At 52.9% G+C, this 15457-nt stretch overlaps 1 protein-coding gene across 1 annotated transcript in view; it reads left to right on the forward strand.

The window, feature by feature from the left end:
* The window catches only part of Zc3h3 (zinc finger CCCH-type containing 3), an 83399-nt gene that overhangs the window by 61509 nt on the left and 6433 nt on the right, over window positions 1-15457 (forward strand). Inside the window, exons 6-9 of the mRNA XM_046449035.2 lie at window positions 645-687; window positions 762-920; window positions 1019-1088; window positions 3458-3589. Of these exons, the coding sequence (XP_046304991.2) occupies window positions 645-687; window positions 762-920; window positions 1019-1088; window positions 3458-3589 (404 nt within the window). The remainder of the gene's footprint in view (window positions 1-644; window positions 688-761; window positions 921-1018; window positions 1089-3457; window positions 3590-15457) is intronic.

Raw genomic sequence — 15457 nt, forward strand, 5'->3', positions numbered from 1 at the left:
TCTTCAGTCTCATCTTCATGCTTGGGATTTTAGGGACTATCTGGAAAGGTACCTCCAAAATTGCAAGTGATAAGCCACACTTGCACCTGGGCCAGACCCCTGAGTGTGAGGCTCCTACCAAACCATCTGCATTTCCAAAGCCAGGCCACATGTGGTCCACATTCACTGCCTTGTCTAAGCAAACCCCTCCCGGTCCTACTCTGGGGCTCTGGCAGGAGGCGGTACCCCCACCAGTGTCAAAGCCTGGAAAGGGCCTCGGCCTGAGGACCTGCCCCATGAGACGCCTGGCTGCCAGGGTGGGCTTGTAGGTGGCCGGAAACCAGCTGGTGGGATAGCCCATCCAGCCTCAGATGTGGCTTGGGAAACCCAGCTGGCTGCAGGCCACTCACTTATCCCTGAGCAGTCCAGTCCCCTGTAGGGGGCTGCCTGGCATGCCAGCTCTGAGGGCACCAACAGGAGCCCTGCCTGGCCCCAACCATGACGCTGTGTCCCTAGAGGGCGGGGCTGTGGGCAGCCTTCTGCAGGAGGCAGCCATGCTGGAGCCCAGGGCTGAGGACCCTGAGGGGGCATTGGCCAGGTGGAACTGTGGAAAGAGGATGGGCTGGGCTGCGGCCTGATAGGACCCTCTCCTCTCCCTGCTACAGGCCGAATGGATCCTACCAGCAGCTGTAGCCGCTCCCATGCCAGGTGCGTCCCTCGGGGGCTGGGCAGGTGGGGCTCACTGCTCATCCTTGGGCTCATGAACCTCTCGCTGTCCACAGCCGAGCGATCCAGCGCAGCTTGGCCATCATCCGCCAGGCGAGGCAGAAGAGAGAGAAGAGGAAGGAGTACTGCATGTACTACAACCGTTTTGGCAGGTGCAACCATGGCGAGCGCTGCCCCTACATCCACGACCCTGAGAAGGTGGCCGTGTGCACCAGGTGCCCAGCTGGCTTCGCCCCGGGTGAGGGAGTCTGTGTGGGGTCTTGCCTCCATCCCTGGCAGCCTTCTCCAACTCCCCTGTCCTGTGCTACCACAGGTTTGTCCGGGGAACCTGCAAGAAGACAGATGGGACCTGTCCCTTTTCCCACCATGTGTCCAAAGAGAAGGTAAGTGCTATTGCTTGTCCCCTGAGCTTTGGCCAGCAGCCCTGCCCCTGTGGGCCTTTCATCCCCACGTGTGGGCGGTGCCATGGCTGCCTTTTAGCTGAAGTAGCTAACTGGGGACTTTGGGGGGGTCCCACGCACCACACATAGGGGTCGGTCTTCCCTGTCCCTCCAGCACCCAGCCTTGCCAGATGTGTAGGCCCCCCAGTGATGCCAGGCTTCTCTCCATCACCGCCTCATGCACAGGAGAAGGTGGCCCTGTGCGTGCCCCTGGAGTACAGGACCAAGACCTCACCTGCCTCCTCAGGCCTGGATTTGGCTAGTAGTGGGCATTTTGAGAGTTCTCCTGGAGGCTGCAGGTTCCCCTAGGCAGAGGTGGGGACGGGACAGGAGAGCCGCCACAGGGAACTGGGAAGGGACCACCTATAGGGCGGCCACGGCTGGAAGGGTTCGGGTGTTCTGGCCTGCATGACTCCATAGACTTATTCAAGCCAGGGAGGGTCCCCTACCTGGAGGATTGAGAGTGCTGAGGTCTGTGATTCATGCTGGCTAAAGCTCCCAGAGCCTGGGGCAGGAGGCCAGGGGGCCTTGCCCCATGCCGAGGCCTGCCCACAGGCCCTGGGAACCCAGCCTGGCCATGGGTGTGGGGAAGGGCTGGGTGTGGGGCTGCAGCTGAAGGAGGCGTGTGGGCAAGGCCCACTGCTGCTCCGACAGCTTTTCCCCTTGAGGAGCTTGGAGAGAATCAGCATTTTTCTCCCTAATCGCGCTTCGAAACTCTGTCGTGAGCAATTTGGAAATTCACGTCGAGTTTCGGGTTCATTAAGCGCCAGCTCCAAAGCCGGTGCACACTCCACACTGTCTAATGTGTGGGCCCGCACCAGCGCCCTGAATTAATGTTATTGTTATTTGTGTGGACGTGGTAGGGTGCAAACAAGGTTAATTGAAATGAGAACGCAGTTTCCTCTTGGTAACGGCCCCGCTCTGACAGCCAGGAGGAGCTCCGTTTGGTGTAAGAGTTGGCTTTATTATCCCTTTTTATTAGAGCTAATTTGGGCTCTATATCAAAAACCACATTAAGGGAATTGTCTGCAGCCGCACCACCACCAGCCCCAAACAGGGCCCCCAGCCCCTCTCCCCTCTGCGGCTGCAGTTAAAAGACAATTAAAAATAAACTCTTGCTCAGTAAATCACCCTTTGTTTCTTTGATTTCTCCCTCCTTCCCCCTTAGCTCCAGGGCTGCTGCCCAGGCCTTTTCTTCCCTTCTTGGCCCTCAGACAGGTTCCTGCCCCTACCTTATATTTCACCCTAGAAAAGTGACATTTTACAGCTTCTGGGTGCCCCAGAACCATGGAGGGCTCCCCGAGCCCACCGCTGGCCTCAGTGCTGAGCAACTTGGGCAAGCCAGGACTCTCAGTGTGGGCAAGGAGGTGACTTCCCTGGGGGTGAGAGTGGGGGGTCTGACCCAAGGGCCTCAGGAGGGGGTCCCAGGGAAGTCCTGCTGAGGCCTTCTGGTGGGCTCCATACTGGACCAGGGCAAGTGACACCACTGCACTCCCCCAGATGTCCCAGGAAGGAGCTGGTGTCTGGCCCACAAGGGGAGCAGGGAGTCTCCCGGAAGTTTTAGAAACATGCCCTGCTTCCTTCCCTGGGTGACCCCACCCAGCTCCTGTTCACGAAGGCCTCAGTTTTGCCCCCTGGGAGAGGGGTGGACTGCATTTCTTACCTCTCCCAACCCAGATGGTGATAACAAGCAGCAGCCCCGGCCAGAGGTCAGTGGGGCTGCGGCTCTGTGCTGGGGAAGGAAGAGGGAAAGTCAGGCTGGGCTCATGAACCTCTGTGCAGCCTGCCAGGGTCATCCCTGCTGCCTATACTGGGCCCTCAGATCTCCCCTGAGCCCCTCCTGTTGCCAGGCTTCAGTGCCACCCTGTGGTCAGGGCCAGACCAAGCCTGCTCCAAGATACATGTCAGGTGGCTAGAGAATCTCCAGCTTGATGCCTGGCCCTAAGGCTCTCCTGTGTGAACACTGGCCCCGTGGGCTGTGACTCCCGGGCATCTGGGCCATGGTTAGTGGCTGGAAGTCCAGACTGCCATCTTGCCCTGGACATTGAGGGATTTGGGGGATAGTATACCTGCCCCAAGACCCCTCAGGCTGACAGAGTGAGGGTAGATGTGCTTCTGGGTCACCTAGGAAGGGGGGTCTGACTGTGAGCAAGCAGCTCCCTTGCCCAGCAGGATGCATCCACTTCACCCCTGTGGGGGCCACAGTGGGACCCTGGACAGGGCCTCTGCGTCCTTGTGCTGCTGCCTGTAGAGCGGCTGTGGTTGCTAGGGCGTGGGTCGCTGGCCCTCACCGTCTGCCCTCCCTCCCGCAGATGCCTGTGTGCTCCTACTTTCTGAAGGGGATCTGCAGCAACAGTGACTGCCCCTATAGCCACGTTTACGTGTCTCGGAAGGCCGAGGTCTGCAGCGACTTCCTCAAAGGTTACTGCCCGCTGGGTGCCAAGGTGAGGCCCGCAGGCAGGCATGGGCAGCCTCCCACAGCCCTGACCTTACGTCTCCCTCACAGGCAACTCTGGCCCAGTGACTTGCCAGGGGCTTGTGCAGTGTGAGCCGAGGGAAAGTGAGGCCAGAGTACCCAGGTCCCCCAGGGCAGCAGGGTGTACAGTGGGTTCACCCCACTGCATGGTGGGCCAGGGATGCAATGGCTGGGGAGGCAAAACCCCTGAGAGACTGCTGTGGGGTGAAGGGGGGTGAAGGTCAGGGTTGGAAGAGCTGTGGGTAGGTATGGAGCCGTGGCCATCTTAGGGTGGCAGGTGTTGGTAGCCCACACCCACATTGCCTGGGATGGAAGGGCTGGGCAGAGCCGAGGGGTTGTCCAGAGGGGCAGGTGAGCCTAGGGTGAGCTGAGGCTGGACCTACTGGAAGTAGGTGGGCAGTGCCAGGTGGGCAGTTAGTGAACTGCTCTCAGGGGACTGGCTTGCCTTGTCCCAGCCCCTCACAGTTGCCTGTCTGGCTGCCAGGGCAGCTCAGTCTCGCCTGTGGCTGAGCACCAGTGGGGAACTTCCTTGGCCGAGCAAGCGGGGCCTTCCCCTCATTCACTAGGATCCTTCCTGATTCAGGGGGCTGGCCAGAGGACCCTGCAGGCCTGACCCAGTGGGACCCTTTTCCCCAGCCTCCCACAAGACCTGGGCCAGGGGCCATAGAGAGAATTCTTCAGTCCCTGGCACCCTGAGAGCATCTGTGTTGCACAACCCAGGGGCCTTATGGCAAGGCCCACTCCTGCCCCTTCTAGCTGCAAAGCCTGGGAACATGGTCCTGTGGTGGGCCTGCAGATTGGAGGGAGGACCCCCAATGAAGGTGAGGTCACCAAGCACCAGGGTTGTGTGAGTGCTGGGCCACGCCCCCCCCCCAAGAGCTGGAAAGGCCCAGGTGGCACGCACAGGAGCACCTCCCTCACTGGCTGCACTTGAGAGGACCCACATAGGAGCTCGCCAACACCTGCCCTGCCTCCCTAGAGGTCTGACATCCGCTTCCAGGGAAGACCTGAGACAGTGGGTCCCTGGAGCCAGCCCCGACTCCTGCTGCTGCACTGCCTGCTCACAACATGGGCCCTAACGTGGAGCTGGGGGTCACCTTGATGGGCACCTGGGCACTGGGCAGGGAAACCCTCCAGGCCCTGGTCCAGGTAGGGGGGCAGGACCCATGGAGGCAACAGACAATTATTGTAAAATATTCCAATTTAAATGAAAGTATCAAAGCGATATTTAAGTTCTGCTTCTATTAGTGGAAGTGCTTACTGTGTACGTTTCTGCGCGTCAGGCTGCGTCCTGCCACATGATGGATAGCAGCTTGTGATTACATAGGGGAAAGCGCTGAGCAGGCCAGATCCAGCAGCAGGGAGGCAGCAGCCTGGACCTCGAAGGGTTAATTTTATTCTCTAAATAATAGGAAAAATGCTGAGTCGTCACCTTGCGCCGGGAGTGCGAGTCCTCAGTGGGCCCCAGAGAGCTTGCGATATTCCACTGAATCAAGTGGAATTGTTAACCTTGCTTCATGAAGCCATGCTTGTTAAAGAGGTGCACTCCCTTCTCTCCTGAATAATTCAGGCTGGGAGTAAATCTATGCTCCTTCCCTTTCTCATGGCCAGGCTCAGAAGTCAGTTTCCTCCAGACAGACAGCCCCAGGCCAGCTGTCCCCACCCTCCTGGACTTTAGGACAGATTGGTCATGCAGGCCAGTTGTCTTGCATGCCTCTCACCCTGGGGGTCTGACATGACCTCTGCCTAGAGCAGGGAGTGGCAGGTGTGGGCTGTGTTCCCTTTGCCTCCTGGCAGTAGTCACAGGGGCTAGCCTTGACTGCTGGATAGATATGAGGCCAGGAGGCCCTCTGCCTGTCTCCTCCTGGTTTTGCACATTATGTGGGAATCTTGAAGCCCTTGATGTTTCCGGTCGCTGAATTCATTTTCCATCTTTCCTCCCACAAACACTGTGAGCCGGTGCCCTGCGTGGAAGAGCACCCTTGTCTGCCTCTCCATTCTTCTGTGTGTCTGCATGCACTTTTAACTTATCGCTCCCGTTGCTCCCGTTTGGCTGCCCGAGGCCTTTGCTGCTGGCTCCTGTCCCACGTGCAGCCCCGGAGTGTCTAGAGCTCTTCCCTCATCTCTGGTCTCCCAGAAAGCTCCAGCTCTGGAATGGCCACTTGCCCAAGAGTCTTGGTTCCTTTGGGGCTTGTTTAAAATGGGCGTTCAGGTGTTGGATGTGGCAGAGCGCCCTGTCGCCAGCCCGTGCGCAGAGCTGGGGATGCGTGTGGGCAGCTGTCCTTCTCAGGGTGTGTGTGTGTTCTGCTCAGCCTGCTTCGCCATGCCTGCCAGTGGCCAGACCTACCTCCATGGCCTGGCAAGTGCTGGGCTTCAGCTCCCGTAGTCTGCCCACTCTGGTGCTCCTGGAACCCCGCCCTTACCCTTCTGCTCTAAGCAGAGGTCACATCAGCTCCTCCAAGGGCCACTCAGAGTACCTGCTGTTCTGATGCAGTGGTCCCATCACCACACATCACCCTCGCCAGGTGTCCTTTGTTCAGTCAAAAATCCTTATTTTTTCTGTGGGGCGTAGACCTGGCGTGGTGTCGACCTGGCGTGGTATTCTTGGCTTGCAGGCTGTAGGTCTGTGCAGGGCCTGCCCCACCCACGCTCTCCGAGAGCCTCTGCCTCTGCTTCTGCTGGCTTCACTGGCCATGGCAAGCAAGGCAGTGTGGTGACAGGTCCTGCCACCCTCCAGGGCTGTTTCCTTTTTGTAAATTAGAAGGCCATTGTGGTAAAGGGGCCACACCCCTGCATGCTCACTGGGGTTAGTTAGTTGTTAATTGGCAAGTCAGCGGGGATCATACTCAGTGCTCCTCTTCTCCCCAAACTACTTCTCCCTGATTGTGGTGACCCTAAAAGAATAATAAAGTCCTTTTTTTTTGAGACAGAATTTACATACCATGTAATTCACACATTTAAGTGTAGAAACCCGTTTCGGTGGGTTCTGTGTTCCTTACTGCTTCTATATACAGTGCTCAGGACTGAGCCCAGGGCTCAGACACAGCAGGCAGCACTCGAATGTGGAGCTGGACTGCAGGCCCCCACACCGTTAACTTGTTTTTTTTTTTTTGACTAGAGATTGAACCCAGGGATGCTTAACCACCAAGCCGTGTCCCCAGTCCTTTTTTATATTTTATTAGGGTCTCACTGAGTTGCTGAGGCTGGGTCTGAACTTGCGATCCTTCTGCCTCAGCCTCCTGGGATTGCAGGCTTGCCCCATGGCATTTAGCAACATTGTTGACTTTTTAAAAACTGTGCTACAGCCCGTGTGGTGGCTCACACCTGTAATCCTAGCTACTCAGAAGGTTGAGAAAGGAAGATCAAAAGTTCAAAGCCAGCCTCTCAGGGACTTGGCAAGACCCTGCCTCAAAATGAATTTTTAAAAAGTCTGGGGTGCAGCTCAGCGGTAGAGCACTTGCCTAGCATGTGGGAGGCCCTGGGTTCAATCTCTAAGACCACCAAAAAAATTTTTTTTGGTGCAATATGTATATAACAAAATTTACGATCTTCACCGTCTTTAGTGGACAACTCAGTGGCATGGATTTTTTTTCCATAGCCATGGCAGCTCCTCCAAGGGCCACTCAGAGTACCTGCTGTTCTGATGCAGTGGTGCCATCCATCGTTCCACGCCCCTGGGCCTCTGGAGACACAGTCAGCTGCGTACCCAGTCCTGCCCCAAAGCCAGAGGAGCTGGGAGCTGGCAGAGAGGCAGGGGCATCAGGGTCCAGCTCCAGCTCACGGGCTTGGGGGACACTCACCTCTGCTCCCAAGGGCACTGGGGGGGAACCACGCTGTGGCCTAGCTCAGCCCTGGGCTGCAGGCCCCACTTGGGTCAGCCACGGCTCTAGGCTGCTCATGTTCATCGTGGGTCATTACAGCAGCTGGGTCACAAGAAGCCCAGGTTCTCAGCCCAGTTCAGCCAGGCTGCCCGGGTGGAGGTTTGAGGAGGCAGTGTTTGGGGCACACCCAGCCCCCAGAGGGGCCCAGGGAAGAGGGGGCACAGAGAATGCTTACCATCGATGGACACCGAGGCTCCTAGACCACAGCTGCCCGATACTGGACCTTTCAGAGGCCACTTACCACACTGGCCTGAAGTTGCAGGATGAGAACTCAGGAATGGAGGGCAGGGGAGAGGGTCAGGTGCCATTTCTAACCAAGAGGACAAAGGGCATATTTTGGTTGATTCTAGAAAAGCAGTCCAGAGGCTGAGATCCCAGAGAAGACAAGGACAGAAGGGAGCTTTGATCAGGAAACCTGGTCTCAGGTCTTCTGCCATGGTCCAGGCTTCTGACAGGATGGAAAGTTGAGGAGCTCTGAGTTCTGGGCCTGGGGTCCCTGGCTCCCTCACACATGCCCGCAGAGGAGAGGCAGGGCAACAGCTGTGCTGGCGGGGGCGCCTCCCTGGGCATGCCTGCCACTGCACCCCTCCAACAGGCAGGAGCCTGCCAGGCATGGCAGTGGAGCCCCCCATGGGGCAGCTGACTCCCAAGCAGAGCTTTAGACAGAAAGGCTCCCAGCACCCCAGTGCCCTGGGGGCCTGTGGTCACACAGTGAAGCTGAAGCCTGCACCAATGCCCCCCACAGCCAGCTGAGCCTGGGGCGGGGCGGGACCCAGAGGTATTGTCCTCGCGGCTCCTCACAGGACTCTGCAGAATGAGAGGCTGAGGACAGTGCCGCAGCGCCACCAGAGCCAGGCGGAGGCAGGAGCTGCTCTGGGGGCTCCAGGTGTGGGAGGCAGCCCTGGTGGCCAGCTGAGTGAGGCCATCAGTGCTGGGCTGGCCAGCTGGCACAGGAGAGCAGGTGGGGCAGGCAGCCCGTGCCTGCGGAAGGTCTCTGCACAGTGTGGTGCAGCCATCACTGCTATCAGATGTTTCCAGAACTTTCTCATCACTCCAAGCAGGAACACTGTGAAATGTTAAGCAGTAACTCTCCTTTCCTCTCACCCACAACCCCTGGCACCCTGTCCAAGGCATTTCCCATGAATGGCATCACACCGTGTTTGTCCTTTTATGCCTGACTTCTTCCGCTGGCATCGTCTCTTCAAGGTCTATCCGCGTGGTGGTGGGTGTCAGCTTCACTCCGTCTCAGGGCTCAAGGATATTCTATCCTGTGTGTGCACGGGTTCTGCTCATCTGTGCACACACGGTGGTTCTACCTTTGGGCTGCCGTGATAATGCCACAGTGATATTGGCACACATCCATCTGCCTTCACGAGCCTTGGTGTGTACCCAGGAGTGGAGTTATTGGACCATATGGGGATCCTGTTTAGCTTATTGAGAAACCACCCAGTTACATTCCGTGTGGCTGAACCCTTTCCCATCCCACCAGCAGTGAATGAGGGTTTACTTTCTCTATGTCCGCCTGCCTCTTGTTGAATTGGTAACAATTTTCCTGAAATTTTTAGAGTGTGTATATACGTATGTACACACACACACACACACACACACACATATGTATCATCATGTCATCTGCAATCAGAGGTGATTTTGTATTCTCTGTTTCATTCAAAAGTCTTTTCTTACTTTTCCCTGCCTAATTGCTGTGGCTAGGACTTCCAGTACTGTGTCAGGTGGAAGTGGTGACAGTGGGCACCCTTGTCCTGTTCTTCATCTTGGAAGAGTGTTCATGTTTCGCCATTGAATATGATGGTAGCACTGGGCTTTTCATGTATGGCATTTATCATGCTGAGGACTTTCCCTTCTACCACTAGTTTGTTGGGTGTTTTTTTATTACCAAAGGGTATGGAATTTTGTCAAACCTTATTTTATACATCAATTGAGATAATTTGAGGGGGGGCTTTTTCTTCATTCTATTAAGTTGGTCAGTTAATGACATTGACCACATTGAATCATAATCAGTCACAATCAACATATCGATGTTTGCATGTCAAACCATCCTTGCATTCTGAAACCAGATCCCATGCAGTCATGACATATAATCCTTTTAACATACTGGAGAATTTGGTTTACAATTATTTTGTTCAGGATTTTCTCATTAATATTCATGAAGGATATTGGTCTGTGGTTTTCTTTTTCTCTTTTCTCTCTCTCTCTTTTTTTTTTTTTTTTACTATTTTGCACCAGTTTTTTTTAATTGATTTTTTAAAATAAATAACAGCGAAATGCATTACAACTCATATTACACACATAGAGCACAATTTTTCATACCTCTGGTTGTATATAAAGTATGTTCACACCAATTCATGTCCTCATACATGTACTTTGGATAATGATGTCCATCACATTCCACCATCACTGCTAACCCCCTGCCCTCTCCCCACTCTCCCTTCTCCTCCCATCCCTCTCCCCTTTCTAGCCCGTGGTATTCTTATACTGTCTTTCTCTGGCTTTGATATGAGGATAATGCTGACCTTGCAGAATGAGTTAGTAAATATTCCCTCCTCTTAAATTTTTGGGAAGAATTTGAGGAGAATTGGTGCTCATTCACCAATGAGGCCTTCTGCTCTCAGGTTTTCATTCTTGGGAGGTTCTTGATTACTGATTGAATCTCTTTAACTATATAAAGGTTAATTCAGACTTACTTGAGTCAGTTTTGGTATAGATTGTGTATTTCTATAAATTGGTCCATTTCATCTAAATTATCAAATTTTTTAATTATTTCCCAGTTATTGTTTTGATGTCTTTCAGGTCTGTAGTGATCACAGTTTCAGGGCTGGATATATAGCTCAGTTGGTAAAGTGCTTGCCTTTACCAACTAAAATTCAATCCCCAGCATCACCAAAAAAAAAAAAAAAAAAAAAAAGTTTCTTTCCTGGTACTGGAAAGAGGTGACTTTAATGTTTTCATTAAAGTTTTTTTGCAAGAGACTTGTCAATTTCATTGATCTTTTCAAAGAACCAGCTCTTCATTTCACTGATTTTTTCCATTTGTTTTTTCTTTTGATTTCATTGCTTTCTGCTCTTACTGTGTTTCTGACTGCTTTGGATCTGTTTTGCTCTTTTTCCCTTGTAGCTTTCTTGAGATGGGATCTTGATAATTAATTTGAAGTTGTTCCTTTTTTTTTTTTTTTTAAGTTTTCTTTCTTTCTTTTTAAAAATTTTTTTAAGTTGTAGATGGACACAGTATATTTATTTATTTGTTTGTTTGTTTGTTTTATGTGCTGCTGAGGATCAAACCCAGGGTCTCACACCTGCGAGGCAAGTGCTCTGCCACTGAGCCCCAGCCCTAGCCCCAGCCCCAGCCCTGGGGTTTTCTTTCTCAGATACTAATACAACCACTCCTGATTTTTTTGGAAAAAGTCTGTGTGATACATCTTTTTTCCATCTTTTTATTTTCACTTTACCAATGTATTATGTTTGAAGTAACCATTCTTTTTTTTTAAATTTTTTTAAATTTTAACTAGTTATACATGACAGCAGGATGCATTCATGCACTTTGATATATCATACATAGATGGGATATAATTTCTCATTTTTCTGAGTGTACACGTTGCAAAATCATATTGGTCAAGCGGTCACATATACACATACAGTGATAATGTCTGTTTCATTCTCTCTCTCCTGTCCCCACTTCCGCTCCCATCCCCTCCCATCCCTTCCCTCTGCCTAATCTAAGGTAATGCTGTTCTTCCCTAGTGCCCGTCCCCGCCCGCCTTACTGTGAGTTAGCATCTGCACATTAGAGAAAACACTCGGCCTTTGGTTTTGTGGGGTTGGCTTATTTCGCTTAGCATGGTATTCTCCAACTCCAACTATTTACTGGCAAATGCCAACCAATCATTTTTATAGACAGCAAATAGTTGTCACATTATTAAATCCACTATGCACTTGTTATCTTTTAATTAGTGTATTTATGCGATTTACACTTAGTGTAGTTTTGATCTATCAAGGCTTAAGTCTGTCATTGGTTTGGTTGTTGTTTTGTTCTTTCTGGTTTTTGGTTTCTTGGTTTTGTCTTGTTCCTGCCTTCTGTGGATTGCTTTTTAGAATTGTATTTTGATTTATCTATAATATTTTTAGTATATGTCTTTATATAGTTTTCTTAATGGTTTTCCTAGGTGTTATATATTCATAACTAATCAAAGCCTACTGGTATTGGCATTTTATCAGTTTGAATCAAGTGTGGGAAGCGTTATGTCCCTTTAGCCTTCTCCATGTGTAGTTGTCCTAAGTGTTTTCTCCACATACATTTAGAACCACACTAGACACTATTATAATTCTCACTTCCACCACAAACATGATTTAGAAAACTTGAGAAAGAAAATCCACTGTGTCTGTCCGTATTTTTGTTTATCCTCTTCTTTATTCCTTCCTGCTGTTCAAGGGCTTTTTTTCTCCATCATCTTTCCGTTTAGAAGACTTCTATATTCATTTTTTTCCTTTTTTTTAACTGGAGATGGAGTCTTGCTGAGTTGTCTGGGTCAGCCTCTAATTGGTGGGCTCCAGTGATCTTCCCACTTCAGCCTCTGTTACCACCACCTGTACCTGACCCTTACTTTTCATGGTAGATCAACTGATGACCAATTATTTAACTTTTCTTTCATCTGAGAATGTGTTGATTTCCCCTTTATTCCTCGGGGTGGGGGCATATCTCCAAATGTAAGATTCTTGGTTGACAGTTCTTTCAGTTTGAAAAATGTCATGCTTCCTACTTCTGTCCTCCATGATATCTGATAACTTCACTATTGTTTGAACATTTTTCCACGCCGTCAGCTCTCAGGCTCCTGTATGTGTCCCCTTTCCTGTGGACAGGCCTGGATCTTTGTCCCCTCCTGAGGCCCTCTTTCCCTGCTCTGCTTGTAGCCACACGTCTCTGCACACTTGCCGTGGTCTTGCCTGCATGGCTGTCTTGGCCTGCGGGATGTCTTGGCACAGACCAGGGACACTGCACACCCTGGTCCTCGCTGCTGCTAACCTCCCAGTCTCCTCTGCCCACCACGCCCCGGGACCACACCTGGCTCTGCCCCTCTCAGAGCTCTGGCCTCCACCTCTGCCTCCTGTTCCCCCCACTGGCAGATCTCGCACCTCTTCTGCCCTTCTCGCAAGCCCTCCCCAGACCTCTCGCCACACACAGCTGCCTTCCAGCGTGCTCTGTCCCAGCTGACCTGCCCACTCCAGCTCATGCTGCTCCCTGGTGAGCACACCCCTCCCACAGCCTCAGCCCTGTGCTCCTCCCTCAGGCCTCTCAGCCCTGTCCTGAAGTGGGCGGTTCCCTGGGGTTTTCTTCCCCCGCCCCGCCCCCCCTCCCCGCGCTCGCTCATTTGGGGCTACTGATGGCTTCTAGACCAGGTCCCTCCTGTAGCCCTACTTCCTCCTCATCCTCTGCTGTCCCCATCTGCTGCGCCCATCCTTGGGCACAGACCCGTTGCTGTGGAGCTTCTTCCTCCTGTGGCCTCAGTGCCTTAGGATGAATACAGGGCCCACCCAACGACACCAGGCCCCACCTTCCGCCCACTCTGGCCTCACTGGGTACCTCTGGTGACTTGTACTGCCCCACTGCAGCACAAAGCTCATGGTCACTTATTGTGTTTAATGAACATTTACTTTGGAATCATTTTAGATTTACCAAAAACATGCAGAGCCTTCCGGGAGCTCCCGCCTCCCATCCTGATGACGCCCTCCGTGACCACAGCTAGCCAGCTAGCATCCAGACCCCAGAGCCAGTGGGGGCACAGCCCTGCCAGCCTCTGCCAGCCTCCCTCAAGGCTGCACGGGGTTTCCTTGCTCCCTGATGCCCATTTCTGTCCGGGTGCAGCACGGTGTGTAGTCACCCGGGTCAGGGTGAACCAGGGAGCAGGTGAGGGAGGCCTTGACTTGGCCAGCAAGAGTGGGGTGAGGGTCTGGAACGTCTTCTTTGGACAGTGGGAAGGAGGCTGGTGTGTCCACTGTGAACAGGGTCGACCAACAGTTCATCTGTGGAGATGGTGCTGGCCATGGCTTAGGGCCTGTGTCAAGCACTGGGTGATGTGGAGGGGCAGTGGCCCTGGACTTCTCTGGTGTGGGGGTTGCTGTGGACAGGCCAGTGGACACAGTCACCCAGAGATGAGTATGCCGAGCAGACCCACCTGGTCCCTGCAGGCCATCTGCCAGCATAGCCACCCCCCATGCTTGCCTTGGCCTAGAGTGGCAGCCAGTGAGGAAGGGCCCCTCTGCCCGCCATGTGCAAGGCCTCGCTATCTGATATGTGCTCCATGGGGCAGAACACAGTCTGACACCACTGTGGGATTTCCTTGAAGGCCCCTGATGACCTTCCTCAGTATCCTGAGGTGGGTGAAGAAGCTGGGTGACTAGTGAATTGCTTGAACATGGCTTTGGCTTTGCAGGCCTCTGACCTGACGCTCAGGTACCACGCCTGGGGCTGTACAAGGCCTGCACCCAGGGGCCAGCCACAGCGCCTCTCCAGGCCCCTCAGCACAGCAGATCCTGCCTCCAGCCACCCTCAGGGTTGCCCAGCCTCCTTCCCTCCTGGCCACTGAGAGCACTGGCCAGTGTTGTGCCTGTTGGTCTGCATTTCTGACCTGAGGTGAGGCCGGCCCTCTTCCCGGGAGTCCTCGTACCTCTCTTGGGGGCTTTCTGGTGAGGGGTGGGCATCTTCAGGAGGTTTGCGAGTGTAAGATATGGATGTCACTGAAGTATAAACGGGTACTCGGTTTCTGTAGCCACACCATGGCGCGCATCTTCTTCCAGTGTGTGGTGTGGTTTTTTGTCTCTTTGTGGTATGATTTAAAGAACAAAAGTTCCTAACTTTAATGGATGTAGCTTTATCAGTCTTTTCCTTTGCAGTTTGCACCCTTAGTATCTGGTACAAGGAAACCTTCTGTACACCAACGCATGCTAAATTGCCTTCTGTCTTTAGGACTAGGATCTTATTTTTTGAGATACTGGGAATTGAACCCAGGGCCTCTCTACACTAGGCAAGCCTCTGTCCCGGGCCACACCCCAGGGCAGGGCTGGGACTTGGAATCCTCTGGAACTGGGTTTGGCCGGGATGCGAGGCAGAGCCCAGCCGCACTTGGCACAGTGCCCTGCTGCAGGCAGCCGTGCTCCCAGCAGTCCTCGTGCAGCCTGCCAGTCCAGCCCTTGTATGAGTGCAGGGTGCCTCCAGCTCCCTTCTCCTCACGGCTGGCTGTGCCTGAGCCAGTACCACACTTAAGTTATCTGAGCTTCGTGACTCAGTGGTGGAGTGCTTGACTAGCATGTGCAAGGCCCTGGGTTCTATCCCCAGGAATGCAAAAAATTAAAAATAATTCATAATAAAGCAAGTTCCTTCACCTCACTGATTTCCTTTAGGGAGGTTTTCATGGTTCTTACCTTTTATTCTTCCAAACATGTATTTTAACCTCTTTTTTTTTTTTTTTTTTTCCAGTGCTAGAGATTGAGCCCAGGGTCTCACGCATGCTAGGCAAAAGAATATTTTAAATCCGCTTTATTAAGTTAAAAAAAAAAATACTTTGGCCAAGTGTGTAGCACACGCCTATAATCCCAGTGACTCGGAAGGCTGAGGCAGGAGGATCTCAAATTCAAGGCCAGCCTGGGCAACTTTGAGACCCTGTCTCAAACTAAAAATAACAAGTCTGGTGCAGTTCCCTGGGGTTCAATCCCCAGTACCAAGAACACAGAAAGGCCCCTTTGGGGTTCTAACAGGCGTCGTCTGGACCCTGTGGTAGAGGTGGTGATAGCTGCTGCTGCCTACGCCACAGTGAGCCTTGTGGACAGGAGGGTGGCACCCATCCTCCCTGTGCAGGCCTCTCTTGGATGTCTAGAGTTCTTGTTTTCTGATAGGTGTACCTCTGGCATGTTGTTTCGTGGGGGGGGGGGGGGTTGGTACTGGCGGTTG

The sequence above is a fragment of the Marmota monax genome, unplaced genomic scaffold (genome assembly GCF_021218885.2).
Source record: "Marmota monax isolate L192 unplaced genomic scaffold, Marmota_monax_Labrador192_F-V1.1 WCK01_AAM20220418_F8-fsc00073, whole genome shotgun sequence".
In the NCBI taxonomy this organism is placed as follows: Eukaryota; Metazoa; Chordata; class Mammalia; order Rodentia; family Sciuridae; genus Marmota; species Marmota monax.